The sequence below is a fragment of the Agelaius tricolor genome, unplaced genomic scaffold (assembly GCF_023055355.1).
Source record: "Agelaius tricolor isolate 1412-34295 unplaced genomic scaffold, bAgeTri1.0.p SCAF_17, whole genome shotgun sequence".
NCBI classification, from domain to species: domain Eukaryota; kingdom Metazoa; phylum Chordata; class Aves; order Passeriformes; family Icteridae; genus Agelaius; species Agelaius tricolor.
This window is the reverse complement of record NW_027269277.1, coordinates 15,171,505-15,197,550: the sequence shown is the minus strand read 5'-3', so window position 1 is coordinate 15,197,550 and position 26,046 is coordinate 15,171,505. Positions and strand designations below refer to the sequence as shown.

Below are 26,046 nucleotides of genomic sequence, written 5' to 3'. Positions count from 1 at the left end.
AAGATTAAACAGTGGCTTCAGACACTGCCCAGCATACCATGAGCAGGGCTGAGATGTCACTGCCTGGTCATTCCTGACTTATCAGCAGAACTAAAGAAGCTCATGGAGAGCTGGGGCCACCACACCAGGACACAAAGATTGCGAACATGGAGTAAACTTCCCACCACAGCCTGGGCTGTGCGGCAAGAGCAGCAGGCACCGTGCTGACCCCTGTGCTGCCAGCCACCCGTGCCGGGTGACAGCCAGCTGCAGCAGGGCACTGCTGGCCACCCATACCTGGGGACAGCCAGCTGCAGCAGCGCACTGCTGGCCACCCATACCTGGGGACAGCCAGCTGCAGCAGCGCACTGCTGGCCACCCATACCTGGGGACAGCCAGCTGCAGCAGGGCACTGCTGGCCACCCATACCTGGGGACAGCCAGCTGCAGCAGGGCACTGCTGGCCACCCATACCTGGGGACAGCCAGCTGCAGCAGGGCACTGCTGGCCACCCATACAGGGTGACAGCCAGCTGCAGCAGGGCACTGCTGGCCACCCATACCTGGGGACAGCCAGCTGCAGCAGGGCACTGCTGGCTCCCCATCTGGGCAAGTGCTGTGCACCCAGCGTGGCAGGGGGACCACAGGACCCTTCCTACAGCTCCCAAGAAATGGCACATGGTGTCCAGGGCTCACCTCCACGTGCCTCAAGGTGCATGCAAGTCCCACGTACAGGAAATCCCTTCTGGCAGAGCCTAAACCCCCATGGCCGCTCTCCTTCCTCCCCGCAGCACGCAAGGGATCCGCAAGCAGAGCATCCCACGGCCACCCACTCTGAGCCACGGCAGCACAACGTGTCCACAGCCCGAGCAGGGCGTGGAGCGAGAGCGCCCAGTCCTCGGGTCTTAACCCTGCCTCGCACGGCCGCCCGTGCTGGGGAGCGAGGGCGGGAGGTGCCCGGCAGGAGCGCGGAGCACCGGGCGCGGTCCCAGCGGGGCAGACACTTGTTGAGCGCGGGGCCGCGGTGCCCCGGCGCGGCGGGCAGAGCCGGGCAGTGCTCTCCTTACCTTCCCGGCGGATCATCGCTCCGCCGTGGCCGACGGCCGCTCCGCTCCGTGCCAGCCCGCGAGCGGCCCAGCCGCCGCCCGCCCCGCCCTGCCCCGCCCCGCCCGGGCCGGCCGGAGCCGCCCCCCGGCCGCGGGCACCGCCTCCGGGAGCGCCCCGCCACCGCCGCTCCGAGCTCCGGGCACCGCCCGCGGGAGCGCCCCGCCACCGCCACCGCCGCTCCGAGCCCGCCGGGCCGCGGGCAGGCTCGGCCTGCGCCCCGGGAGCCGCGCCCCGCTCGGCCTCCCCTCGCTGCCCGCTGCGGAGGGCCCCGCCGGTTCCCCGCGCCGGCGGTGGGTGGCACGGAGGCGCCGCGGAGCGAGCCCGCCCCGGGCCGGTACCGTCCGGGCTGCGCCGGCTCCTTCTCCGGGCCGGCAGCGCCGCCGGCAGGGAAAGGTGCGGAAGGGAGGACGCAGGCGTGCCCGCCGCACCCCTTCGGGCTCTGTCTGCCGCTCCTCTGCTTTATTGACAAAAATAGACAGCAACAAGTCAAACTGACACGGTACCCCTCTCCCTGTTCAAGGCCCTGCTGCAACGTGACCGATGCCGAGTCCCACCGCTCCCTCTGCTGCCCTGGAGCAGCAGCAGGAGCGTGAGCGCGGTCCTGCCAGCCCCTGACACCCACCACCCCCAGCCCTGCTCCTTCTCTTCCCCGAGCAACAGGCATTAACTGCTGCACGGAACGCCAGGACCTTGTCCCGTGAAGATGAAGCCAGCAGCAGTAGGGACAGGATTTGTGTCTAGGATGGGAGGGTGAAGAGCTCGGCTTTCCCTTTGTCCTTTGAAACTCCACATCCCCCTTCCTATTCCTCAAGCCATGGGACAGAGTAGCCCCCAGGGGAACAGCCCTTAAACCAGGTGTCCCATCCCTGGCTGCAGAGCTGCTGACAACAGGCAGAGACAGCCCTTCCCCTGCACCAAACAGCGACCCAAATCCCCGCTCCTGTCCAAACCCCAAGGGAGAGGTCTCAGCTCCAGCACCGCTGGATAAATATTCTGCCCCTAGGCCACCCCTGCAAAGCTTTAGTTCCTCGCTGCTAGTAGGCAATGAGAACTCAGTTCCAAGTCTTTTCAGCTGAGGGCAGCTGTGCACCATGAAAGGAGCCAGGAAGGCCGCGGTAGAAGGGAGGCTCGGAGGAAAGGAGCCTCGGGGCTGGCCTGAGGAGTGCTCCCTGCCTGAGCTGTGCAGGGCTCTGGCTGCCCTTCCCCACAGCTGACACGGGCGTCACTCTTGCATCAAGCTGTTGATCTTTGTGAGTAGCACATCCGTCTCAGACTCTGAGGAGACAGAGAAAAAGCATTTATTGTGGGCAGCCACCATCCCGCAGTGACAGGCGGAGCAGCCTGAAAAGCAGGTTTGAGGATATTCGGGAAATGTGGGATTCCCCAGTGCTGTCCCACAGGGCTGCTTGTTAAGGGCAGGACAGGAGGAACTCCCTGGGCTGGGATTCCCTTCCCTCCCCCAGCCATCCCAAACCACTCCGTCACGTTTGGCTGGGGAAAGCTGCCTGCTTGTCAGGGAGAGTCCCAGAGGCAGAGCCTGGCTCCAAGGGAGGGAAGCTCCCGCTCCGTGCGCACTCACCCGCTGGCCGTCTCCTGCGGGAACATTTCCTAGGAGATGGAACAGGATCCATGTTAGCATGCAAGTCTGGTCTCACCGTGCCCTCCCCTGAGCTGCCAGCTGGAGGCTCTGGGGCCCCGCAGTCCCAGAGGGAACTGCTCTCAGTGCCTGCAGCACTGGGAAAAAGGACAGGAGCAGGAGCCCCCGGCCTCAGCCCACCAAGCCCTGGGGTGCAGAGTGGGTTAGCAAGTGTGAACTAAGGCATCCAGCTTGAGACAGGGCCAGGGCAGGCTTTTAGCTGCAGCTTGGAGATGAAAATTGCTCCCACACACTTCTGTCTTATCCAGACAGGAGAGCACCCCCCCAGGATCTGAGTCCAGAGAGGGGTGGCAGCAGGTTTGGGTCTGCACCAGCCACCCAGGGCACACTACAGCCTCCCCCAACAGAGCTGCCTCGGGAGGGGGAAAGGGATCAAACCTACTTCATCAGGACGAAGGCCCAGATGATGATAAGGAAGGAAACACAGTCTACAACGATCCAGATCATGAAGTATGTGCTGCTGGGCTGCAAGACAACGAGACAAGCCACTGAACACCAGCTAGGGGTGGTGTGCCATGGCACAGCCCTGCCTCCTGTACCACCAGTCCCATCTACAGGGTCACATGTTCCCATGCCAGTACAGCAGTGAGCAGAGGTCACCCTCCAGGCAGCTGCACAGGACCCACAAGTGCCTGGGACACAGGGCTGCGGGGCAGGTGAAGGATTCAGGGGTCACTTACCAGCAGCCAGATGGGGTGTTCCATCTCCTTCAGCACCTGGCAGGCGTTGGTGGTGACAGAGCTCACCCCTGAGCACCACAGCACAGAGAAGAGCCAGGGCTGGTTCACCACGTACAAGTTGACAGAGATGTTGTCCTGGCGGTACTGCCTGTGTGGGGACAGCCCTGGTCAGGGTAGCAGACAGCAGGGTGCCACCACACTCTGCACAGCCAGAGGGGGCTGTACATTTGGGATATGATCCAGCATTTGCAGCACATGGAGCAACTGTCTGGAGATGCACACCCAGGGCAGATTTGCTGGCAGGGCAGAGGATTGCAGCCAGCTCCATCCTCTACACCAGCCCTGCCTGATGGGGATACTTTTTCACAAGGCACACTCCCAGCTCTTCCCAGAAGCACCCCAGTACTTGGCACTCTCACCTCTGCTGGCCCCTGGGACAGTCCCCAGACCCCCTCAGCTCCCAGGTACTTGGACAAAGTGTTCTCACCTGATCTCCTCAGAGCTCATGTCCTGGTAGGGCAGATTGACGTGCAGCACTGGCTCCTTCTCATTCTCAACCCTCTTTCGGCCATAGACGTGCTGGACACCTGGGGCCTGCTGTTTGACATCTTCCCTGAACCCATCTGGAAGCCAGAGGACCTAGGAAAGAGCCAGAGAGCACGTGCAGAGGAGAGGTGCTCCAGAGAGTTTGCTCTCTTGCAATATTCCTTCGCAGGTTCAGGCCCATGTGGCCTGCTTAGACAGCTGCTTCCTGCCCCTGTCTCCATGCTCAGCTCTTCCATGAGGATCTCAGCCAGGACAGTTTCCTAAGAGCTTGCCCCAGCCAAGAAATAAGCACAGGTCCCACTGAAGGGAGGAAAGCAGTTCCAGCCTAGGAAATCTGCAACAGTTAAGTCCTTTCTGGGTCTTTGAATGGCTCAAGAAGTGAATCCATTTATCCTCAGCACTGCCGCAAGAATGCACCTCGGATCACCACTATAGTACAAGTCTTTTCTATGTCCCCTCCTGCTCTGCATTCCCAAAAGGCCAAGCAACGTGATTTGAATGCTGATTTGTCCCCTGAGGGCAGCACATATCCTGTGCTGCAGGGGTTGGAGGAAGCATAAAGGGAGCACAGGAGGGTGCAGCAGGAGTCCCAGAGCTGCAGGGAGAGGTGTGGTGGAGTGTGGGGAGGTGAAAGCCTCAGCATTGTACTCCTGCTCATGCTGGCAGTGTTGGTCTCCTCCCTAGCCTGAGTCATTGTTTACACACCAGGGTGGCCAGTGCTTGGGAAACCAAAGTATTTGGAGGGGTCTGGAGTATTTGGAGGAGTCTGAAGCTGTAGGCATCAAACCCTAATTATTGGTAACTTCTCCCAGCTAGAGAACCCCACACGTGGGCAGGGCTGCCCAGCAGGGATCACATATGGGGTGCATGGGGTGTCAGGGATGGTCAGTGTGGCTGGCAGGGCACCTCCCACCACGGCAGGGGTGTGACAGCAGGGCCTGGCAGGGGTGGGGTGGTGACCAGCTCACCTGCTGCAGCGGGATGCCTGACTGTAATATCACTCCCAGGGTGACATTGACAAAGTTCTGGTAGTCACTGTGGTTCTCAGGCCGAAGGTCAAACATGATGGAGATGTTGCTGTGCTTGGCTGCCTCTAGAGCCTGTTCCAGGGACGGGATCCTCTGTTCAGCTGCCTCCTGCCGATCATCAGGAGAAAGGCTCTGCACCGTGGGAAATGGCCTCCGCTGCAAGGGTGAGAGGGGGGCAGTCATCACAGGCAGATCACCTGGCAGCTTCCACATCCCAAACTGGTGCCTAGGGGACTCAGTTTCCTACACTGGCCTCTCCATGTGTTCTCCAGTGCAGACAGGCACAGGGAACCTCCCTATTCACATCCATGGGCACCTGTACCCTTCTTCCCACTAACAACAGAATTCAAGCAGCCCCAGCGCCTGTGGGCATTCAAAGCTGCTCAGCAGTAGTTAGTCACCTTTTGGGAAGAGCCTGGCCACAGCTGCCTTCAAGCCCAGGCAGGCTGTGCAGCTCAGAGCAAACATGAGACATCCCCTCTGAAAGCAGCCTCCTCCATGACTCAGCTGAGGAGTCAGAACAAACCCCAGCTTGGGGCATAACTACACCCAAGGGATTTGTGCATGTTTCTGCACCCTGTCCAGGTGTCTGCTAGGACCAGGAAAGGTTCTGGAGCCCCAGGGCAGGGCTAATGCTTCACCCAAAAATGCACCCATTCCTCACCAGCCACCCTAAGGATATTCCTGACCTCCAGAAACCAGCTGCCAGCATCCAGCTGCTGGAGGTCTGTCCAGTTGAAGGCAGTGCTGTTCAGGGCAGCCCTCTCAGGGAACACAGTCTGCACGTTGGTGGTCCTGGTGAGCTCCTCGTCATGCATGAGGAATGGGACCCCGTCAGCACTGGCAAAGGAGCACAGAGGAAAGCCATGTGTTGTAAGCTGTTTGTCTCCTATCCCTGCCCTGGCATTTCTACCCCCTCCCAGCCACCTGCCAGAGTAACCCCCACCCTTATTCTACTTGTGGCCCTTTACACAAAAATGTGCACCTAGAGACCAAGCCACCGACCCAGTAGTTCCTTGCTCTCTGAAAGGGCTGTCCCAATAACAGGATTGCATGAGATGAACTGGAGCCAGGGTCTGTTTTCCAAGCAGTATCCCTTCCCTGATGGAGCCTCCCTCCCCAGAAGGCAATCTGCATGGGGAGGACAGAAACCCAGTACCTCTCCCAGATCATTGGGACACCAAGCTGGAGCCTGTCCCATACTGGGAAGGTGGGAGTGGCAGAGCCCTTTGAACAGGGCTGCCTCCAAATGCAGGCTATATCAGTCCTCCAGGTGTCTTCCAGAATGCCCCCTGTGGGAGGTGACATCCCAGGATACACAGGCCCCTTCCTCCCTCTGAGCCCCTTTACCTCACCATGACGTCTGTCTCAAAGACTTGCACATCACAGTCCACTGCCTTGCGCAGTGACATGAGGGTGTTCTCGGGGGCCAGCTGGAAAGAGGAATGGTGTTAGTGCAGGGAGCATGGGCAGGATGGGGCAGGCACTCATCCTGTCTGGATGCACCCAGCAGCTTGGCTGGGCTCTAGGGCAGCCACAATGAGCCTGGGGTGACCTGGGTGTGGTGGGAGGTGGAAAAGGACCTGGGGGTAGACAGGCAGAGCCTGCCTGGTCCCTGCTCCCCAGCCCACAGGAGCCTCCCCTACACAGCCAGGCTTTCTGCTGGGAGTTGCACACTCCTGGTCCAGCAGTGCTTGGGCAGCAGCTCTGTCCTGCAGCTGCTGCATCCCCTCCTCACCCTGTGCTCCTCACCCAACCTCCAAGCCTGAGCTGCCCTGGCTGCTGTGGGGATACCACTGTTCTGGGCTGGCCAGAGCTTGTCCAGGCCTGTGGCCACAAGGATCTGTGCCCCACAGCCAGGCATAGCCTGGCTTTTCCTAGTGGAGCAGCCTGCCCCATCCACCCTGACCACTGCCAGGGTGCTGGTCACTCACCATGGGTGCTCCTCGATGGCCAACTAGGGCTGGCTTGGGGGGCAGCTGGTTGTCCTCCATGATGCAAGGGGAGGTGATTCCCAAGGGAGCCAGGTAGAGTGCAATCATTGCTGCACAGTACAGAAGCAGCACAAACACCCTGAGACCTGCAGGCACAGACAGAAGTTATGAGGTACAGGGGAAGTATTTTGCAGGTCACTAAGAATAAGCCAAGACTGCTTCACCTGGCATTAACCTGTCATTGCCCTAGGTCAAACATTGCACCCTCAGCCTCAGGAACACTGTGGATTTACTCCTGGCCCTTGCCCAACTCAGCACTTCTGCAGCACTCTGCCACCTGTAGCCTTGTTCAGCTGCAAAGCAGGGAGGGCTGAAGCTGCAACAAGGGCTGGTCATGAGAAACCAGCAAGAGCAGGCATTACTGCCACACTGGAGACCTGCTCCCACTACTGCACTGCTGCTCCCTGAGCACCACTCTGCCACCAGTGCTGCTCAGCTGGGTGGCAGGACACAGGGCACCAGTCAAGGGGACAAGTGGAGAGCTCAGAGGGGTTACCTGTGCTGCGGGTGCGGTAGATGAAGCTGGCCAGGGGCCAGGCAAGGAGTGTCATTCCCCCCACAGCTCCAATGTGCAGGAAGGGACCTGTTGCCTGGGGAGGCAAAAAACCACAGGGTGTCAGCCAGCAGCAGTGCCTGTCCCCAAAATACAAATGCCCCAATGCCAGGGATCTGCCCCTGCAGCCAGTGCTGCTGGAAGATCCACAGTGCCGGGAGGGAGGGACAGGCTCCTGAGATACAGAACAGACTCCCTGCTCTGGTCCAGCCACCATTCATCAGTCTGCTGGCAGCTGCTCCAGGCAGGACTGCAGGGGCAGAAGGAGCACCTTGCCTGGCCAGGCAGCAGAAGTCAAGGGCAGGGAATTCACCCCCAGTGCATGCAGCCGTGCTGGGGACTTCAGTCAGCACCCTTGAGCTCAAGGTCAGGCTCTGGGTACAGCAGGGGAGTCCCTGCTATCGAGGTGACTCACCTGCAGGGAGATCCAAGCACTTTTCCACTCCTCTGCCCACTTTATTCCCAGGCCTGTGAAGGCTGCAGCCACCACCAGGACAGTCAGGACCAGCAGGACCTGTGGGGCACGCACAGGGCAGTTAGGGGAGCACACAGCACCTTGCAGGCCAGGCAGAGTCCTCCTCATCCCTTCCTTATGAACCCCTCCCAGCCCTGATCCCCATTTCCCCCATCTGGGTTTGCAGCTGAGCTCTGTGCTCCATGCTCTGAGCACTGGGAATATTCCCATCCCAGAGACATGTGGCTGAGGAACTGACACCTGCAGCCCTGGTCAGCAGGGACACACAGCCACTCCATGGGGTCACAGCAGCCATGCACAGCCCCAGCAGGCTGGTCCCAGCTTCTGAAGGTGCAAGGGCAGCCAGGGCAAGCACCATCTCCCTGCACCTCCATTCTCTCACCTTGTGCACCCAGTGTAGCTTCAAGGGCTGGCCACAGAGCTGCAAGCACAGAGCGAGGACCTGCAAGGGCAAGGAGCTGTCAGACTGGCCTGTGCCCCACACCTCACCCCTCACAGGGCACGGGATTCAGCCACAGAAGCTCGGGCTCCTGCACAGGCAGGGGCTCTGCCCGTGCTCAGGCTGACCTGGCCCCAGATGCTGCAGGCTCCTCCCAGCTCAGGGCAGCCTGGGCTCAGCACAGCCCCACTCCCCCAGCTCAGGGCAGCCTGGGCTCAGCACAGCCCCACTCCCCCAGCTCAGGGCAGCCTGGGCTCAGCACAGCCCCACTCCCCCAGCTCAGGGCAGCCTGGGCTCAGCACAGCCCCATTCCCCCAGCTCAGGGCAGCCTGGGCTCAGCACAGCCCCATTCCCCCAGCTCAGGGCAGCCTGGGCTCAGCACAGCCCCATTCCCCCAGCTCAGGGCAGCTTGTGCTCAGCACAGCCCCACTCCCCTGGCTCAGGGCAGCCTGGGCTCAGCACAGCCCCATTCCCCTGGCTCAGGGCAGCCTGGGCTCAGCACAGCCCCATTCCCCCAGCCCAGCAGGGTCAGGAGGGCTCACCAGCAGCACAGACGAGTAGCTGATCAGCACGGCTGTAGCTATGAGCAGCACCAGGGACCAGTCTAGCCACAGCTTCTTCTGCCTGAAGATAAATCTGCCAGCAAAGGGGAAGGTCAGAGGGGCAGGGGTGATGTGGGGAACAAGGCTGGATATAGATCCTACTCACTCATTGAAGTTGTGGAAATCATTGAGGATGATGACAGCGAAGTAGAGCCACACCAGGGTGAAGAGGAAGACGCAGAAGAGGAAAAGGAACCAGCTGCAGTCATACTGAAAGCCAGAGATGAGAGTTATACACGTATCCTCAGGGCTCTTAGCCCCCAGGCAAGTTGCTGAGACCCCTGGGTACCACCCAGCCAGCAGCAGAGGGGTCACAGCAGGAATGGCCCAGGGGTCCAGGCACTGAGCTGCCCCATGGAGAGGGACCAGAGCTACCCTGGCAGGACCCACACTGCAGAAAGATGGATCAGCATGTCCTACAACAAACTAAAAATCTGCCTCTGCCAGGCTGAGGAGGCTCTGTCCCTGTGGCAAGACTGCCCCCTTTCCCATGCAGCACTCCATGGGAACAGGCTGGGACTTTGGACACAAGAAGGGGCGGGGAGCCAGGTCCCATTCCCTTCTAGCTGCACGATCTGTGAGCTGGGCAGAGAGCAGTGCAGGGCCTCAGAACTGCCCTTGCAGCGGCGAGTCTGCAGGCTGGCTCCAGCTACACTGTCCACAGCCACCAGTGCCAGGTGTGTGGGGGAGGTGAGGGGTGCCACAGGTGCCAGAGGGACACCTAGCAACTCGGACTTATTTGTACATTCCAGGCAAGACGGGACAAGCCGCAGCAGAGCCACACCCATGGGAGTCGGAGACCTCAGAGGATCCCAGGGCCTCACCACTCCCAGGCTACAAATTGCTGGGGACACCCTCCTGGTGGGGCCACACCCAGCCCAGGAACTGTGTCTCCCACGTGCCTGGCCAGGTGCCCCGGGACCTGCTTGCCAGCTCAGCCCTAGGGCTCTGCTCTGCCCCAGGCACGTGCAAGCCCCACTGCAGAGCATGCTAATGCTGCTCTACCCCTCTTGTCACCCAGCAGGAGCACAGCTCACCCTCTCACTGCTCCAGGCCGGGGCAGTTCCTGGGCAGTGAGGGTGCCAGGTAGCACCCCAGCTTTCCTGGGGCTTGGCCCTGGGAAGCAGGAGCAGCAGCAAGAGGTCAGCAGCTCAGTGTCTGGGCTGAGCATCCCAGCCAGAGCCCTTCCCCACCCCAGCCAGCACTCTGAGACTCCCACAAAGGGGCTGGAAAACCCCAGCTCAGCATTACTCAGGTATCACCTTGGTGGTTCTCAGGCCCTTCCTCTTCTCCTTCTTGGCAGTGATCCACTGGCAGCTGTAGGGGCAGAGCAGGCAGGTGGCACAGGTGGAGCAGCATCCAGGGAGGTCTGCCATAGCAGCAGACTGTGCCAGAGCCGAGGTCAGGTGTCCTGTGGGGGATACACACAGTGCATTGGCACAGATCTCCCAGCACACTGCCCCCACCCCGTGGGGATGCAGCACTGAGGCATTTTGTGTCCAGGTACCCTGGCAGGTGGCCCAGAGTGCTGGGACGTAGTGGGGCTGCTGGTTGTGTCCCCGGACAAGGCACGGTGCCAGGGGAAGAAGTAGCTCAGGATGCAGCCCAACCTGTTCAGCAGGCTGTGCTGGGACCCTTCACCCAACAAGCTGCAACAAGCCTGGAGCTGGCAGGGAGCAGGGCCTGCTCCCCAGCCCAGGGCTCAGCACTGCCTGGGAGCCAGGACCACTGTGCAGCCTCCAGGGGCAAGCAGCCTAGCCAGCCAGCCAGAGTGACAGCACCACTGCATGCAGGCTTCCCCACCTGCAAGGACTGTCCAGTGCCATGCCATGGCCTGGGAAGTTCCTGTTCTGATCCCTAAGTCCTGGTCCTTGCTGCTGCAGCACCATCCTGGCAGCCCCTGAGCTCAACCTGCACACCAAGGAATCCCAAATGTGGCTGGAGAGCTGCAGCTGAGCAGGCACTGGATGGCTTTGGTCCAAGTGCTTGTGGGGAACCCATTTCTACAGTCACAGAGATCCTCCAGGGCAGGGCCACCACTGAGTTCCCAAGGGAAGGGAACCAGAGCCAGGATGCTTTGCTGTGATCTCCAGATTCCCGGTGCTTGGCTGGAAGAAGCAGGGAGCCCAAAACAAGGTCTTCCTCGATCCATCCAGAGAAATCCCATCTTTACTATTGCTTGTGCTGCTGTGGAGCTGCTCCTCCTCACCCCAACCTCCCCCAGGCTCACTATGCAACACTATCACCCTGCAGATTAAGCCTGGCTCTCATTTCACTGTGACCACTGAGCCAGGCATGAGAGCCAGCTGACCACATCCTTCCTCCCAGCCACATCCCCTCCAGTGCTGGAGTGCCTCACAGAGCTGTGTCCCATTCCAGTCTGGGCTGTGGACAGAGGGAGCAGAGCTAGCCCAGCTCCTCCCAGCCAGCCAGGCCAGAGCAGCTCTGCCATGCCCAGCCTGGTCTGCCCCTGGAACAGGGCAGCACCCCAGCCCATCACCTTGCTCCTAAATACCACCCCATGGGGGTGTCCAGGGCCGGGGTGCAGAGCCTGCTCCAGCACCCACACAGAGCACAGGGTCACACACAGGCAGGCAGCACCCCGAGAGCAGGACCCCATCCCTGGCCAGGCAGCTTCTGCAGGCTGGGGCATGTCTGGGGGCTGCCATCAGCAGGTCCAGCCAGCCAAGGCACAGAGGGTGATGAGCAGCAAAACAGAGCTCCACATCTGCTGCCCCCTCCACCTTCCAGGCACCAGACCAGCAGCTGTGACCTGCTCAGTGATGGCATTGAGGGAGTCAGCCTTAACACAAGGGATGCCATGGGTCATACCCCTGCTGTCACCAGAAGCAGTCACCACTTCCACCAGTGGGCTCAGCCAGCCTTCCCTTGGAGACACCCTGTCCCCTGTCACTGCTCACATGGGCAGGGCACTGGTCCCAGCAGCTCCTGGCAGGCTCCCACGCAGGGTACACAGTACAGGAGGAGTGGCTGTGGGCACCAGCTGCAGCTCAGCTGCTCCAAGGGACTGCTGCTGCCAAGACGAGCTTGGCAGAGAGTGGCACAGGACTGGTCACAAATCTGCCCCAATGGTGCTGTTGGGAGGGTTTGGAGGGGAAATGCCACCCTGTTGTCCAGCTCAGAATGTGACTGCAGCAGCAGCATCAATGGTTATGGCAGGGCACACATCCCAGACAGAGCAGGGACAGGCACACAACAGACCCTGCTCAGCTTCTGCTCCAGCTGCAGTGGGAGAGCAGCACAGTGGGAGCTGGGGCTCCATCATGGCTGGAAGGACCCTCCTTTACTCCCACCAAACAACCTCCACTGCACACTCAGCCCTTGTGTGCGAGGCACAGGGAATCTGAAGGGCTGACAAACCCATTTCCACAGTCACTGACACGGCAGCGTGTGCTGGTAGCCTCACAAGCACCTCTGTGCTGGCACAGGACAACCTGGTGGCCATATGCAGATCAATATCCCCTTGTCCTGGAGGAGCGAGCTGAGCCAGCCCAGGCTGCGTGCAACCGGGCAGGTTAACAGGAGCTGGTGCCCAACCCCGCTGCTGCCTTTCCTCCTAGGACGGAGGACAGAACACGGGCTCAGCACGGGGCATAGGGTGGCCCCAAAATAGCAAGAGCAGCACAGCCTGGCCCAGATCCCCCACTCTCAGACTCGTGCCCGGGCAGCCCGTCCTGCGCTCCCCATTCCTCCTCTCCAGAGTGTGGGAACAACACGGGCAACCCCCTTCCTTCCCCCCTCATCTTCCCGGGACCATCGCCCCCTCCCCATGCCGCCTGACAGCCCAGGACAGCATCCCCAGGGCCGGGGCAGCCCCAAGTACCTGCTCCCCGCTGATGTCGGGCTCCCGCAGCCGGGCCAGGTGAGCGCGGGGCTGGGCTCTCCCGGGCCCATGCGTGCCAGCACTCGGCTCCCGCTGCTGTGCTCACACCCTGCTGGGTGTGCCCGGGCCCGGCAGGTCCGCACAGGCCGGCAGAGGCGGGCAGACTGCGAGCGGAGCCGAGCCGAGCCGAGCCGAGCGGAGCGGGGGGCCGGGCTGGGGTCAGGGCGGGCCCCGAGGAGAGGGGGAAGGGGCCCCGGGGCCGTCACGCGTCGCAGCGCGGAGGAGTTTGCAGGCAGGCCACGTCCAGGCAGAGCCGGACTCCAGGGAGAGCTCCCGGGAGATGGAGGCAGAGCTTCGTGCATCGCCGCGCCTTTGAGAGAGGGGCTCTGGGAGCCCCTCGCACAAAAGGGGACTTTTCTCTTCCCGGCAGAGAAAGCCTGAACAGACACAGCCCAGGTCACCGCGGCTGGCCCGGCGGACACACCGGGGCGTGCTTTGAAGGCAGAAGCACAGAAGTAAAAGTGCTTTTCTTGCCTTGAGCCGAAAGAAATCCTTCCGAATGAGTGCATCTGAACTTTGCTAAAGCAGCAGATGAAAGGAGGCTCCAGACAGGCCTGATGCCAGCTGAAGATGGATGGGCTGATGCCTTCCATCTTCCCCCTCCCTCCCTGTGGCACAGCATAGCTGTCCCCCCTACCCTCTGCTCCAGGTCTCTGCTCCTGGTGAGCCAGGATGCACGATGGGCACTCAGACTTTTCTGCGTCACGGAATTGATCCGTCATTGCCTGTGATCTCAGGGGACCCCTCTGATCTTCTGCCACTTGCAGAGGACCTGAGAAAGATGATTTACAGGGAGGTGATGGCATTCTGCAGTGACATAGCAACTGCCAATTTAGGCAGGAGCCTCAGCGCTCAGCTGATCCTGTCCCACACTACTGTTAACAGCTTCGGCACAACTCCTTGGGCAGCTCCATGGAATGTGCTGATTAAGGCCTTATCAGTGGAGGGTCTGGGGCACCGCAGGAGGGTTTGTGCAGGAACACCCATTGCTCTGCACCCAAAGGAGTAAGCTGAAAGCATTGCAGTGGCCAGGAATATCTCCCAGACAAGCCAGCAGCCCTGCACACCCAGATTTTGTCAGACGTGAGCAGTTTGGCAGCGAGGTTCACCTCCTGCATCCATGTGTTCTGCTGACTCTGACACGGGTCAGTCACGCTGCTGCACCAAGAGCAAAGCTGTGGGCACAGGAAAGTCCCTGGGATGCAGAGAGCCCATTTTATGGGGGAGAAGGTTGGCTGTCAGGGATTGAATTGCAGGTTTTGAGGACATGAATTAGTGAGTGCTGAAGTGAGGTGAAGGATCACTCAAGCCAAAAAACACCTTAGGCAGCGTGTAGGGGAAAACCGAGAATGAATAAAGAGACCAAGGAGATACTGGAAGAGGAGAAGTTGATGCAGAGCTCCGGGAGATCAACAAGTTGTGGATTTTAGTGGTGTGAGGCAAAGTTTATGGAAGGGGCACCACGGGCAGACAGAGCAGCGGGACAGGCAACTCCCCGAGTCTGACGGCACCGGGAGGGAGCGCATTTCTCGGGGGAGCCGAGCCGCTCCGGCCCAGCGCTGCCGAGGGAGCCCTGGCCCCGGGGGAGCCGAGCCGCTCCGGCCCGGCGCTGCCGAGGGAGCCCCGGCCCCGGGCACCGCCGGGCGCGCCTGCAGCGCCGCCTCTGCCCACACGAGGGCGGCAGCGAGGCCCCTCCCGCCCGGCACGGGGCTGAGGGGACGGGAGCGGCGCTGGGGCCGAGCGGAGCCGTGTCCTGATCCCCCACGGGACGCAGCCTTGCTGGGCCCAGGCAGCGGCCTCGTAGCGCTGCCTGTGAGGGCCGGGAGCCATGCTGGCTGCTGCCAGAGCCGCGCGGGCACTGCCGCGGCCTGGCCGCCAGACGGCGACCTCGGCCCGCGCTGCTGCTGCGGGAGTGCCTGAGGATCGGCCTGTGCAAAAGGGCACAGCTGAGCTCAAAGGACAGGGCTGAGCCGGGGGTGTGACCCAAAGGACAGGGCTGAGCCCGGGGGTGTGACCCAAAGGACAGGGCTGAGCCCGGGGGTGTGACCCAAAGGACAGGGCTGAGCCCAGGGATGCCACCCAAAGGACAGGGCTGAGCCGGGGATGTGATCCAAAGGACAAGGCTAAGCCCAGGTGTGTCACCCAAGGACAGGGCTAAGCCCAGGGATGCCACCCAAAGGACAGGGCTGAGCCGGGGATGTGACCCTATGGACAGAACTGACTTTATGGGTGTGACCCAAAGGACAGGGTTGAGCCCACAGGTGTGACCCAAAGGACAGGCTGAGCCTGGGGATACCACCCAAAGGACAGGGCTGAGCCCAGGACAGAGCTGTGCCCAGGAATGTGACCCAAAGGACAAAGCCAAGCTTATAGGTGTGACCCAAAGGACAAGGCTGAGCCCACGAATGCCACCCAAAGGACAGGGCTGAACTGGGAGTATGACCCTATGGACAGAACTGAGTTTATGGGTGTGACCCAAAGGACAGGGATGCCACCCAAAGTGCAGAGCTGAGCTCAGATTTGATACCCAAAGGACAGAGCTCAGCTCAGGGCCATGACACCAAACCCAGCAGACTGACATAAACACAGGCATCATTGACATCCCTGCCAGCTGAGACTGATCTCCAGGAGCCAGGTTAAAGCTAACAACCAGAATGTATAATCAAGCTGGTTTAGCTCTACCTGTCTCACTACAAAGTCAGAGGCATCAGAATTGTGAAAAAGACAGAAAATTATGTTCCTGTCGACACAGTTGGATGAGCTCAGGTACAACATCAAGTGTTGCATTGATGTAAATGGAGTTTGTGTCCTGCCTTCACTTGAGAAAGTTCATCTGTGAGTGTTCTTTTAGATTATGGCAAACTGCTAAAAACACAGAGGGGAATGGTCTAAATAAGCAGAGAAAGTTATGTTGGTGTATTACAGTGCAGATGACGTTATCTCCCTAGCCTCTAAACTTGGTGGGTAGAACAGGTATTTTCAGCACATGTGAGTGGCTTAACAGCTTCCTGTTAGGTACCTGTTTGTCCACTGAACTGGTCACAAACTAGTTTTTTTTCAGGAAAAAAGGGCAAGCCATTATTTCAGTTACTTTTGTTTTTCACTATACTGCATACAGTCTACAAGAAATACTCCTTTTAAAGATGGACAGTTTTAGGGAATGTTTTCCCTTCACATAATCTCCTATAGGACCCAGGACCAGGAATAAAAGGAGAAGGCAATACAGGTTTGTTTAACGTTATTTCACACTCTTTCACCTTGTAATAGACAAAAAAACCTCAGCATTTCACCATTTCTCTGCTGTTAACACTTGAAAATCCAGTGACACAGACTGCTTCCAGCTCAGCTAGTAGCAGACCTACATAAACTGATAGACCAAGGCAACAATCTCCATCATTAATCTAAAGTCAATCTGCAGTAATATAGATTTTGCTACATATTGAAGCTGCCCTGCATAGGCACATTAAGAAATTAAGTTGTTTGAAAGAACTAATCAGACAATAAACTGCCTGCTTAGGGGGAGGCAGTATGATCATGGCAGTAGTCTCAATTTTTTTCCTAAAGGCCAGAAGCTTATAAAGAATTAAAGTCTGTGATGAGCAAGCTTTGAATCAGATTTTTTTCCCTCCAGAAGTGGGCTTAGTTAAGGAGCTCAGGAATGCATATTGTGAGAGTATTATTCATCTTGAGGAAAAAACCTCTGTGGATGTCTGTACTTATTTCAGCTCTTATCACAGAGTTTGTATGATACAAGGCAAATCACTTGACCCAAACTTTTCATGGGTGGTCCTTAAAGGTTTAATTTCCTGTGTACTTGAAAACAGCATGGAGCAGATTTTCAGGAGTGCTAATCACTAACTGTTGTAATTGAGATGAGTGACAGGAGCCCTGAGGATCAAATGCCAAGGAGTGTTTAGAGTTCAAGCCATAGGGTAACAGCAGATCTCAGCTTGGGCACTGCACCAGTGCTGTGTTTGGCCCCACTGTTTGGTAGGAATCCAACACCTCTCAAGGGTTTATGGAGATTTATTAAGGTACAGAGAACACAGTAGATCATAGAATGGCCTGAGTTGGACCATTAAAGACCATCCAGTTCCAACCCTCCTGCCAGGAGCAGGGACACCTTCCACTAGAGCAGGTTGTTCAGAGCCCTACCTAACCTGACAAGTTCTTCCAGGGATGGGGCAGCCACAGCTTCTCTGGGCAACCTGCCAGGGCCACACCACCCTCACAGTGAAGAAATTCTTCCTGCCATCTAATCTAAACCTGCTGTCTTTCAGTCTGAAGCCATTCACCCTGGTCCAGGCACTCCAGGATCTTGTGAAAAGCCCCTCTCCAGGTTTCTTGTGGGCTCCCTTCAGGTACTGGAAAGCCACAATAAGATCGCCCAAATGGTTTCTTTTCTCTAGGCTGAACAACCCAATTCTCTCAGCCTTTCCTCCTGGGAGAGGTGTTCCATCCCTTTAATCAACTTGGTGGCCTCCTCTGGACTCGCTCCAACAGCTCCATGTCCTTCCTGTGCTGGGGACCCCAGAGCTGGAGGCAGCACTGCAGGTGGGGTCTGACCAGAGTGGAGCAGAGGGGCAGAATCCCCTCCCTCCCTCCCTCCCCTGCTGCCCACAGGGCTTTTGCTGCAGCCCAGGACACTCTTGGCTTTCTGGGCTGTGAGTGCACATGGCTGGGTCCTGTCCAGCCTCTCATCTTCTTGTCAGGATAAGCAACAGTTATAAATTTTATACTACAAAATATAGTTCAGAAATAATTTTTAGGCAGTGTCATGTCATATCTAAAGAGAAAAAAATTCAAACAGGCAACTCCTGCTTTCATTAAAAGAAAAAAAATCAGTTATCAGATTCTTATATCTTGTAACACATGCCATGCTTCATTCATGATTTCAAGGACCAAAATATTTGGTTGTGTTCACATGCAGCTCTTTCTTTTTGGAACTTGAACTAGTTTAGAATTTGAAGATGTTTATCATTTGTCATTTCCTAATTGCCTTATTGCATACTTAACTGAAGTCACAGAAAAACAAACTTGGCAAATCTTAAGTATTAAATTTAGGATGCAGCAGAAGGCATGCTCACAGGCTATACTCACATGCAATTTTGCATCTTAACTGCACATCTTTATGTTTTGTGTAATCTATACAGAGGAAGTGAACTAATTTAATTATAGCACCACTGTTTTTTCTGGTAAGTCCATTTCCTTTATATGGATAATTAACTTTACTGGAAGTTAAATTGTAGGCATAAATCACTGAATGTGGCAACACTGATATTCTGTAGATCTGGTTTCACCTGCTCTGCATGGAAAAGCATTTGACTAGTGGTCTATGTTATTTTCTGATCAATATTTGTGGGATTTTTTCCAGGAAAAAATATAATATTTACTCTGTCAATAAAACAGCTTATGTGCCACTTACTGCCATTGCTCTACTACAAGAACATTTGTAGTTAGGGTTCTTAATGCTTGCTTACTTACTAATTTTAAGACATACCATTATTTTTGCACTGGGATAAGCCTTTACTGTGGAGTGTTTGCTCCTGCCACACATCTAATTTCTGCTCAGAGTTATAGTTACTGCAGAACAGCATTTTCCCCCCTTTCAGCATGTAAAAGCAGCTGCAAGATCACTGCGTTAGGTCATGCTGTGGAACACAAAATTGATTTGTTGCTTGAGCTGCCTTTCTCCCCTTATGGTTTCAGAAGCCTCCCATGAAGCCATTACCACTCACTGATGTTACTGTGAAGCCACAAACTTTGTTACAGCATTAGTAGGGACCCAGCAGCTGTCTGACAGAATAAAACCCTGCAGCAGCATTTGTGTCAAAAATGAGCTGAAGTCCTTGACAAAGAGTTCAACTCTCAAGCTATAAGGAGGAACTGTTAGGATACAGCCCAAGCTACAGAATACCTTACTTTGCATTAAAGCATTGCCACAGACCCTGGCTGAGCTTGGTCCTTGCCCAAGGAGTGTCCCTTCAGATCCCCTATGAGCCTTATCACTCATGGGATTCCATCCTCTCTGCAAATGCAGGCACAGAGAACAAAGCCCTCTTGCACACTCATTTTACTATCACTTGTTCTCAGCAAGCTCATTTGAGGGTGAGTAGCAGTTCTGTGAGTCACAGTGTGCTGCAGTCATTAATACTCCCACTGTACTTGCAGTGCTACTGTGCTTTTTCTCTTAATACCCATAAGCTGTTGCTATTAGATAGCTTTGCAGAGCTATTAGAGCCTGTCCTGCAGCCTTTAGAGAAACAATTAACTATATTAGATGCTTCTATAAAAACCAATTCCTCACACATGTAGCTATATTCTGTGCTTTATAGTAACTGCAAACAACTAAATTAAAACTGAAGCTGAAAAAAAAACTCCCAAAACAACCACAAAAAGAAGCCCCCAGATAAAGAAAAGGCCCAAAACAGCCCCACTTACCAGGCAGAAGCAACTCCTTGTTTCACACTCTCTACTGTATGGAAGCAACAGCTGTTTGCCATTGCCAAATTTATAGGAGCAGCCTCCAGAAGTGTGCTAAGGGTGGGTTTATATAAGGGCCCTGGCTAGGGAGTGGCCAGCAATGTGGTGGAGTTGTGGGATTTGTATGTCCTTAGGTGGCTGGTGGTGTGGCTGTGTCATAGTGAAGTCAATATATGCTGTTGCTCAAAGAGAGGTAGTTCTTATTTATAAAGCTAGTGTTTTGGGTCTAGAATGCTCAGTTAAATTTTATTTATGCACTTTAAGTATAATTTCCTTGCTGGTTTTATTTTTGATTTATTGTCTTGTACCTCTTTAAGGTCTTTTCTAGCTGTAAGTATCTTTAGGTACAAGCTCTTCTGATTTATTTAATATATGTAAAATATTACAGTTCTTAAACAAGAAAGGATTTTGTACTGTCTAGCATGCATTTTCCTACCTAACTGTTATAGATGCCTACTGTGAGTTTCTGTAATTGCTCTCTTTTAGTTATGACCATGTGAATTTTGTTCTGACCCTTTAACTAGTGTAAAGGGTCGTGGGGGATTGCTAACTAGTGGTCTGCATTTGTATTATTTTTCTTTATATTTTCTCAGAGCTACTGTGTAATCAGTATCTCTGGGGCTTAGTTTTTGGCTGCCTGTGGTTTCCAGTATGCAGTATTTATGGTCAAAATACTTATTTTGAGGGGCAAAGGTGTCTGCCTCAGGCAGCTGAAGGGGTTTGTGCAGTTCTGAGGATAGCATTTTCAAGTTTAACCTTTTATGGTTTGTATCCTCTGAAAACTGCACTGCAAGAGATCCTTGCTGCTTTTTCAGGTGTAAAGGTTGATAGCATGGAGAGGCTTGACATTGTGTCTGAGCTGTTCTGATGAAGAGTTACTGCTAGAAAATATAGTAGAAAGCTGTTTTTTTTTTTTTGGTAGCTGGTCTGTTGGAATCCCACCAGCTTGTTCCTATAAAGTTTTAATTAATGATTTGAAATAATGATAGAATAATAATATCATGCTTTTAGATAGTTTTGCTTTTGAGTCAGTAAAAGCTTCACCTCTTTAGATGTTATTAAGACCAGTTAAATAGTAACTTTGGAGGTAGTGTACTTAAAACAGCATCTGTCTTTAGTCCTTTTTTTTCCAGCTTCATTATAATTCAAATTCATGCAGTTACAGCTTGTGCACTTAAAAAATGTGCCAACTGCTTTCCCTCACAATGTAGCTTGAGATAAAATACCCTTTTGTGTGTTTTTCCAAGTTCTTTTTGGGTTTTGCTCCAAAACCCAAGGAAGTATTTGATCCTGTGTCCAGAACAGAATGTATTTTGCATTAGGAAATAAACCCAGACTTGTAGTTCTTGTCTCCTGTGTTGCAGCACACATGCACTAATACTCTCTGAGCACCTGTAGGCATGCCTGTGTAGTGCTTTCTGGGTTAGGTACTTACACAGAGATCTAAGGGCTGTTTCTGGAGCTTACCTTATCTGAAGAAGGTGCTTGAGTGCCCAGAATTTCTGTTCTCCTTTGGCAGAACTGGGCTGGTCCGTGTCTTACAAAGGCGTGATGGGTTTGGAATTGGTGAAGCTGATGCAGAGGGTGATCTCCCTTCTTGATCACTGCAGGGTGATGCTGAAGTGGGAGGGTTTGTTGCCTGAAATCCTGAACTCCAGCACTGTGAGCAGAAGAAGCACACCTGGGAAAAAAAATGTTACACAGCAAGCCCTGAGAGAACCTTCAATGGCTGAAATGGCTGTTGAGATGAAAAATGCCACTCATAAACTTGCAGCTGTCACTGAAGGTACCCCCACAGCTTGTACCTCATTGCATTGGAGCTGTAGGAAATGTGCAGCTATGGGAGGAAGGTGGTTGTTGCCTCAGGTACTTGCACTTGCTTGCCTGTCAGGTGCAGTTACTGACAGATGGCTGTGAGGAGCTGAGAATGTGCCTGGCTCAGCATGGGGAGCTTGTCTTGGCACTTGGGCTGTTTTGTCACTGTCAGGCTTTGTTTGTGGCTTCTGCAGGGTTATACAGAAGTAGAGCAAGGACTTGAGACAGCACTTACATGTGGTGTCTGGCATGGAAGGAAGCAACATGCTGGTTGGCAAAACAAATTAAAAAACGGTAGGGAGAGCATAGGGGAATGCATTCAGGATGAATCTGAAATGAACCAACCCCAACAGGGCTGCAGCAGTGCCTAAGGTTTGCTGGGGAGTTTAGTTGGGTGATAAGGTATGAGGAATAAAACTGCAAAGCTTAGATGGATGCTGTTGGAGCCTTGTGACCACATGGAGTTGTGTGGCACTGCAGTGTTGGGGGTGTTTGCCAAGGATGTTTTAACTTCTCAGATCCAGGCTCTTGGCTAATGAACATATAGTCAGCAGTTTAGAAGGATTTACTTAAGTAATAATGTATGTTTCACTACTTTGTGTGCATGATGTAGGTGTTTTATATTCTGTTAAATTCTGAATGAGCCTCCCTGGGTGTTAGTCACTTGGTTAACAGAGCTTGGTTATGTGACCATTAATATTTCTGTGAATATTCTAATTACTTTTTTTTCTGAAGGTTTTTTCTGTTGTGTGAAGCCTAGATAAGTGTTGTGTTTTCTGTTTATATAAAACACATGACAAAACAAACACCCCCACCAAATGCCAAAACACAAACACAGAAAACCCAAACTTACTCTCTATCTGTTGTGACTTAAGCAGAGGTGGCAGGTAACAGCCTGACTGTAAATGCTAAATAATGCTAAATTAGGTGATTTTGTCACTTCAGGAATGTGGCTGCATTCAGTCCCAGAGGGATGAAGCATTTGGAGTAGCTCCCCAAATGGCAGGGGACTGGTAACCCAGATGGCTCTTTCTGCTCTTTAATTTCCTACCCCAGTGTCTTGTGTCAAAGTTCCAGGGCTGTCCTTTCCTGTTCCCTTAGACAAGGGCCTGTTATCCCTTTTATAGACCATGGGGAATCCTTGAGCAGTGCAGGTGGGATTCTTGAGAACAAAGGTGGGATTTTGTTTTTGGTATAAAAGCACAGGCCATTCCTGTTGATGTTCCCAGTCAAGGGACTGTTTTTGCCTACCTGTGGTGGCAGTGAATGCAATAAACTTCCCTTGTTGCCTGTTGAAGTGTGTGGTGTGGATCCCTTGTGCAGCAGGCACCTCACATCTGTCAGGTAGTTGGTTTTGACTTTTGTGAATGAAGCTGTGTGTGTGCTTGAAAGCCAGGGCCCTAAAAATCCCTGACATCTGTATCCTAAATTGTATTCTGAGTGTATAGGAAGAAACTCATCTGAGATTAAATGGAATGTGAAATGATGTTTAGCTGGGAAGAATATGGATTTACTGCTGGTGATCAGAACAGTTTCTGATAATAAATATAAAGCATTGTGTTGAGGAAACTTAAACAGATACTTAATGGTGTTTCTATAATCAATGTGAAACTTGCAAATGAGGTTGCCAGATGGCACAAGAGAAACTCTCATAGATTGTAGCAAAATAAATAACACTTCTTGCAGTGAAAGTCAACAATGAACAGAAATACTTATAATGCATCCTCTTACAGTAATAGGATATTCATGAACAAATAGTAGATTCCAGCCTAATCTGTCACTACCAGAGGGAGGGGCCAGCATCTCAAGTATTGACAAAACTTTTTTCTTGGGTTATTTAATTTTTCAATTCATCATTAAGAAATAAAATCAATGACTCAAGCCCTTATTTGAAGGAAGTTGTAACCTGAGACCTCTCTACTTGAATAGAAGCCCTCAAAACAAGCCTTAGTACAAAATTTCACACATATGTAACTAGAAAGAAGTATAAGTAAGCTTGGAAAGCTGCCAGGGTCTTAAAAACCAGACTGAGATACTTATTCTACATCAAAAGGCAGATCATACTGATGGCTTTGAGAAAGCATTTGCTCTTAAGGATGAAATGAAGTTTTTCTTATCCAGAACTTCTATACTTCAAGGAGCAGCATGCATTATTGCTTGTGTTATTACTTGATTGTGCTTGCCTGGAAATTACCAGGATGAAACCATTTAAAAGCCTGCACAGTAAGCAGTATATTTGCTCATCTCAGTTTTTAATCTGTTAAGAAACTCGGTATTTAAAATTAAAGCCAGTCTTATATATAGTTAATTTTTTTTCCCACACAATCTGTGATAGGCTGGTGTAGCTTTTATTGAAAGAAGTATGTCTGAGTAATTGCAGAGGTATTTGGTAGTTTTCTCACACAAGTTTAAAAGTCTTCATTTACCTTCCTGTGCCATCCCTGTGTGTGGATGTGTTGTGCCACTGGAGCAGCAGGCTGGGTCTGGGGGGAGGCACTGCTAAACTCTGATATCTCTGTGTCCCAGCTGATGCTGCTGGAGAAACAAAAGGCTGAAACTGTTCTCCAAAATGCTGAAGTGGCCTTCATGCAGGAAAGAGAAGGCTCCTGGGAAGAAGGGTAAGAATGAGATAGTCTGACTGGCACCCCAGGGCTGGGGAGGCAGAGAAGGAGCTCTGAGCCAAATTCAGAACACAGGACAGCACTTGCTGCAGGCTCAGATGGATTCTCAGCAGTCCAACTCCAGCTCATTGTGTGCTCCTGGGTACTTTGAGCATTTGTTAGCAACTTTGAGAAAGGCAATCTCTTTTGATTCATGGAGCATCATCACACTGGGGATCTAACTCTCATAATTCTTGAAAATAATCACAGTGCCTTAAGATTGAAGAGTTTCAATGAAAGGATCTCTGAACTGGAAATAGGTTTTCTGGTAGGGAGCTGTTGTGTTGAAGGCCTGGCAATTTTTGCCTGAAGATCAGGCAATTTTTCTCTTCTGGAGTCTGGTGTCTTAATGCAAATTCAGTGTGTGGTTCTTCCTGAGAGTTGGAGCAAGATGATCTTTAAGGTCTCCTACAACCCAAACCATTCTATGATAAAGAATTCAGGTGAGCTAAGCCTCAGCAACCTGTAATTAAACAAGAGTGCAGGCACTCTCTGGGGGCTGCAGGGACCTACCTGGGAGCACAAACTACTGCTGGTGGTGTGTCCATATGGAGCTGCAGTGCCAGGGGGTGGCTTTTTGGGAAGAATGATAGTGGCAGGTGCAGCCAAGGGCCCTGCTGCAGTGGGCAGATGGTCGTGATTCACTTCAGCACTTGAAGTAACTGTTCAGGAGGTAGGCATTATCTGGGATTTATGTGCCAGCAAATGACCAAGCATCTGATCTTTGAATCTGTTTAAACACCTAAAGATCAGAGAAAATGCGTTTAAGAACAGTATGAATTTCTTAGTCACTGAAAGCAATGAGATCAGCACCTTTTGGTATGTTAGTCTAATCACTGGGCTCTGCTTCTCACACAGTACTGTGTTCCTTCCCCATGATCACTCTTTTATCATGGCTCTTCTTGATCTTGTTCTCCTTGTCAAGTGATGCCATTCTTTTTTTTCCTCTCACAGCACTGATGTGAGCACAAAAATCCAGATGAGCCAGAACCAGGTGTCAGCTGAATATTGCAGAGTGCCAGTGTAGCTCAGCACTGCAGCACTCTGCACATGCTGAGCCCTTGGCAGTGTGCAGCCTCCTCCTCTGCATGTGCTGGGATAGGCACCTGTGCTACTGGTGGTCACTGGGCACTCAGACACAGCAGGAGGAGCCCAGATTACACAAAAACTGTGAGAGAATTAAAGCCAAGGGATTCCTTTGCTCAGTCTTCCCCCCTGGAAGCACCAGCTTGAGCTGGATTTGTGTTACTGTGCCATGAGCCAGTAGGAATCCTGTGTGAGTGTGGGGTGTGCAGGGAGCCAGGTGGGCACCCACTGGGTCACTGGAGCTGCCACTCCAAGCCAAGGGGCTTCAGTCCCACTAGGGACAGTCTGGGGTGGTGCCACTGGGACCCCAGGAGTGGCACCTGAAGGGTCACACAGGAAAGTTTCCCTAACATCTGGGAAATGTGAGGACAAAGGGCCAGGAATGGAAGCTGGGAGGTGTGCTGTCTTGAGGGTGGCTGAGTGTTCCTGTTTTGCTCCATTTCTCTCCTTAGCTGTCTCTTCCATTCCCTGGTTCCTGTAGGCAGCACATCCCCAGGAACAGGGCTTTGTACCTGGGCTGTTTGCCTTTGGGTGAGCAGAGCTCCTTGAGATCATTTATTGTTCCCTAAAGTGCAGGTGACTGCCAGCACTGCTTTCATACTGAGAATCCATCTGTTATGCAACAGGTATCATTGTTTTCTGTATAAATATGACAGTGTTGAGGTTAAGAATACCTCTCATGTCCCTAAGTTCCCAGTATATTCCTTGAGCCTACAAAATAGGCAAACCACCCCTGCATAAGTTTTCCTGCAATGAGCCCCATTCCTGGAATATGTGCTCTACCTGCTGCTCACAGAATGATGTATGTGAATTATTAATGATATAAATTACTTTGAAACTACCTGAGCTGAGTCATGAACCCAGGGCAACAGTTTCTGTGTTACTGCAGGGTCAGGACATCGGGGTGAAATACACTGTGTGTTAGTGTGGTGATAGTATAAAGATCAAAAGTACTTGTAATATCCTGGAGTTCATAAAGAGGCAGCAGCAGAAATATAATAAAAAGTAAAAGGAGCAGGTCCTACTTCTTTCTCTCCTTG

General features: G+C 53.6%; 2 protein-coding genes across 9 annotated transcripts in view; both read right to left on the bottom strand.

Annotated features, from left to right (window-relative positions):
* DLG3 (discs large MAGUK scaffold protein 3) overlaps positions 1–1,541 on the bottom strand; it is a 78,402-nt gene extending 76,861 nt beyond the window's left edge. For 2 of the 4 annotated variants that reach the window (XM_071442567.1, XM_071442568.1), the window contains exon 1: positions 1,045–1,187. In XM_071442567.1, the coding sequence (XP_071298668.1) occupies positions 1,045–1,060 (16 nt within the window). In that variant the 5' untranslated portion in view covers positions 1,061–1,187. Of the gene's footprint in view, positions 1–1,044 lie in introns of all 4 variants that reach the window. The other 2 variants (XM_071442569.1, XM_071442571.1) reach the window with 2 other exon arrangements.
* GDPD2 (glycerophosphodiester phosphodiesterase domain containing 2) lies at positions 1,523–21,362 on the bottom strand. Of its 5 annotated transcripts, none has more exons than XM_071442582.1 (16): positions 12,903–13,257; positions 10,321–10,469; positions 9,165–9,268; positions 8,999–9,092; positions 8,400–8,459; positions 7,958–8,056; positions 7,486–7,579; positions 6,930–7,075; positions 6,346–6,428; positions 5,685–5,835; positions 4,936–5,151; positions 3,909–4,060; positions 3,422–3,569; positions 3,124–3,206; positions 2,664–2,692; positions 1,523–2,359 (listed from the first exon to the last, which is right to left on the bottom strand). In XM_071442582.1, the coding sequence occupies exons 2-16, from the start codon at positions 10,432–10,434 to the stop codon at positions 2,307–2,309; spliced, it is 1,626 nt and encodes a 541-aa protein (XP_071298683.1). In that variant the 5' UTR covers positions 10,435–10,469; positions 12,903–13,257; the 3' UTR covers positions 1,523–2,306. The 5 variants fall into 5 exon arrangements, with proteins under 5 accessions (XP_071298683.1, XP_071298680.1, XP_071298681.1 ...); XM_071442579.1 differs by lacking the exons at positions 1,523–2,359; positions 12,903–13,257 and adding exons at positions 20,913–21,126; positions 21,251–21,362 and having other exon boundaries at positions 2,365–2,692; XM_071442580.1 differs by lacking the exons at positions 1,523–2,359; positions 12,903–13,257 and adding an exon at positions 20,913–21,139 and having other exon boundaries at positions 2,365–2,692.
* Between the last annotated feature and the right edge of the window lie 4,684 nt (positions 21,363–26,046).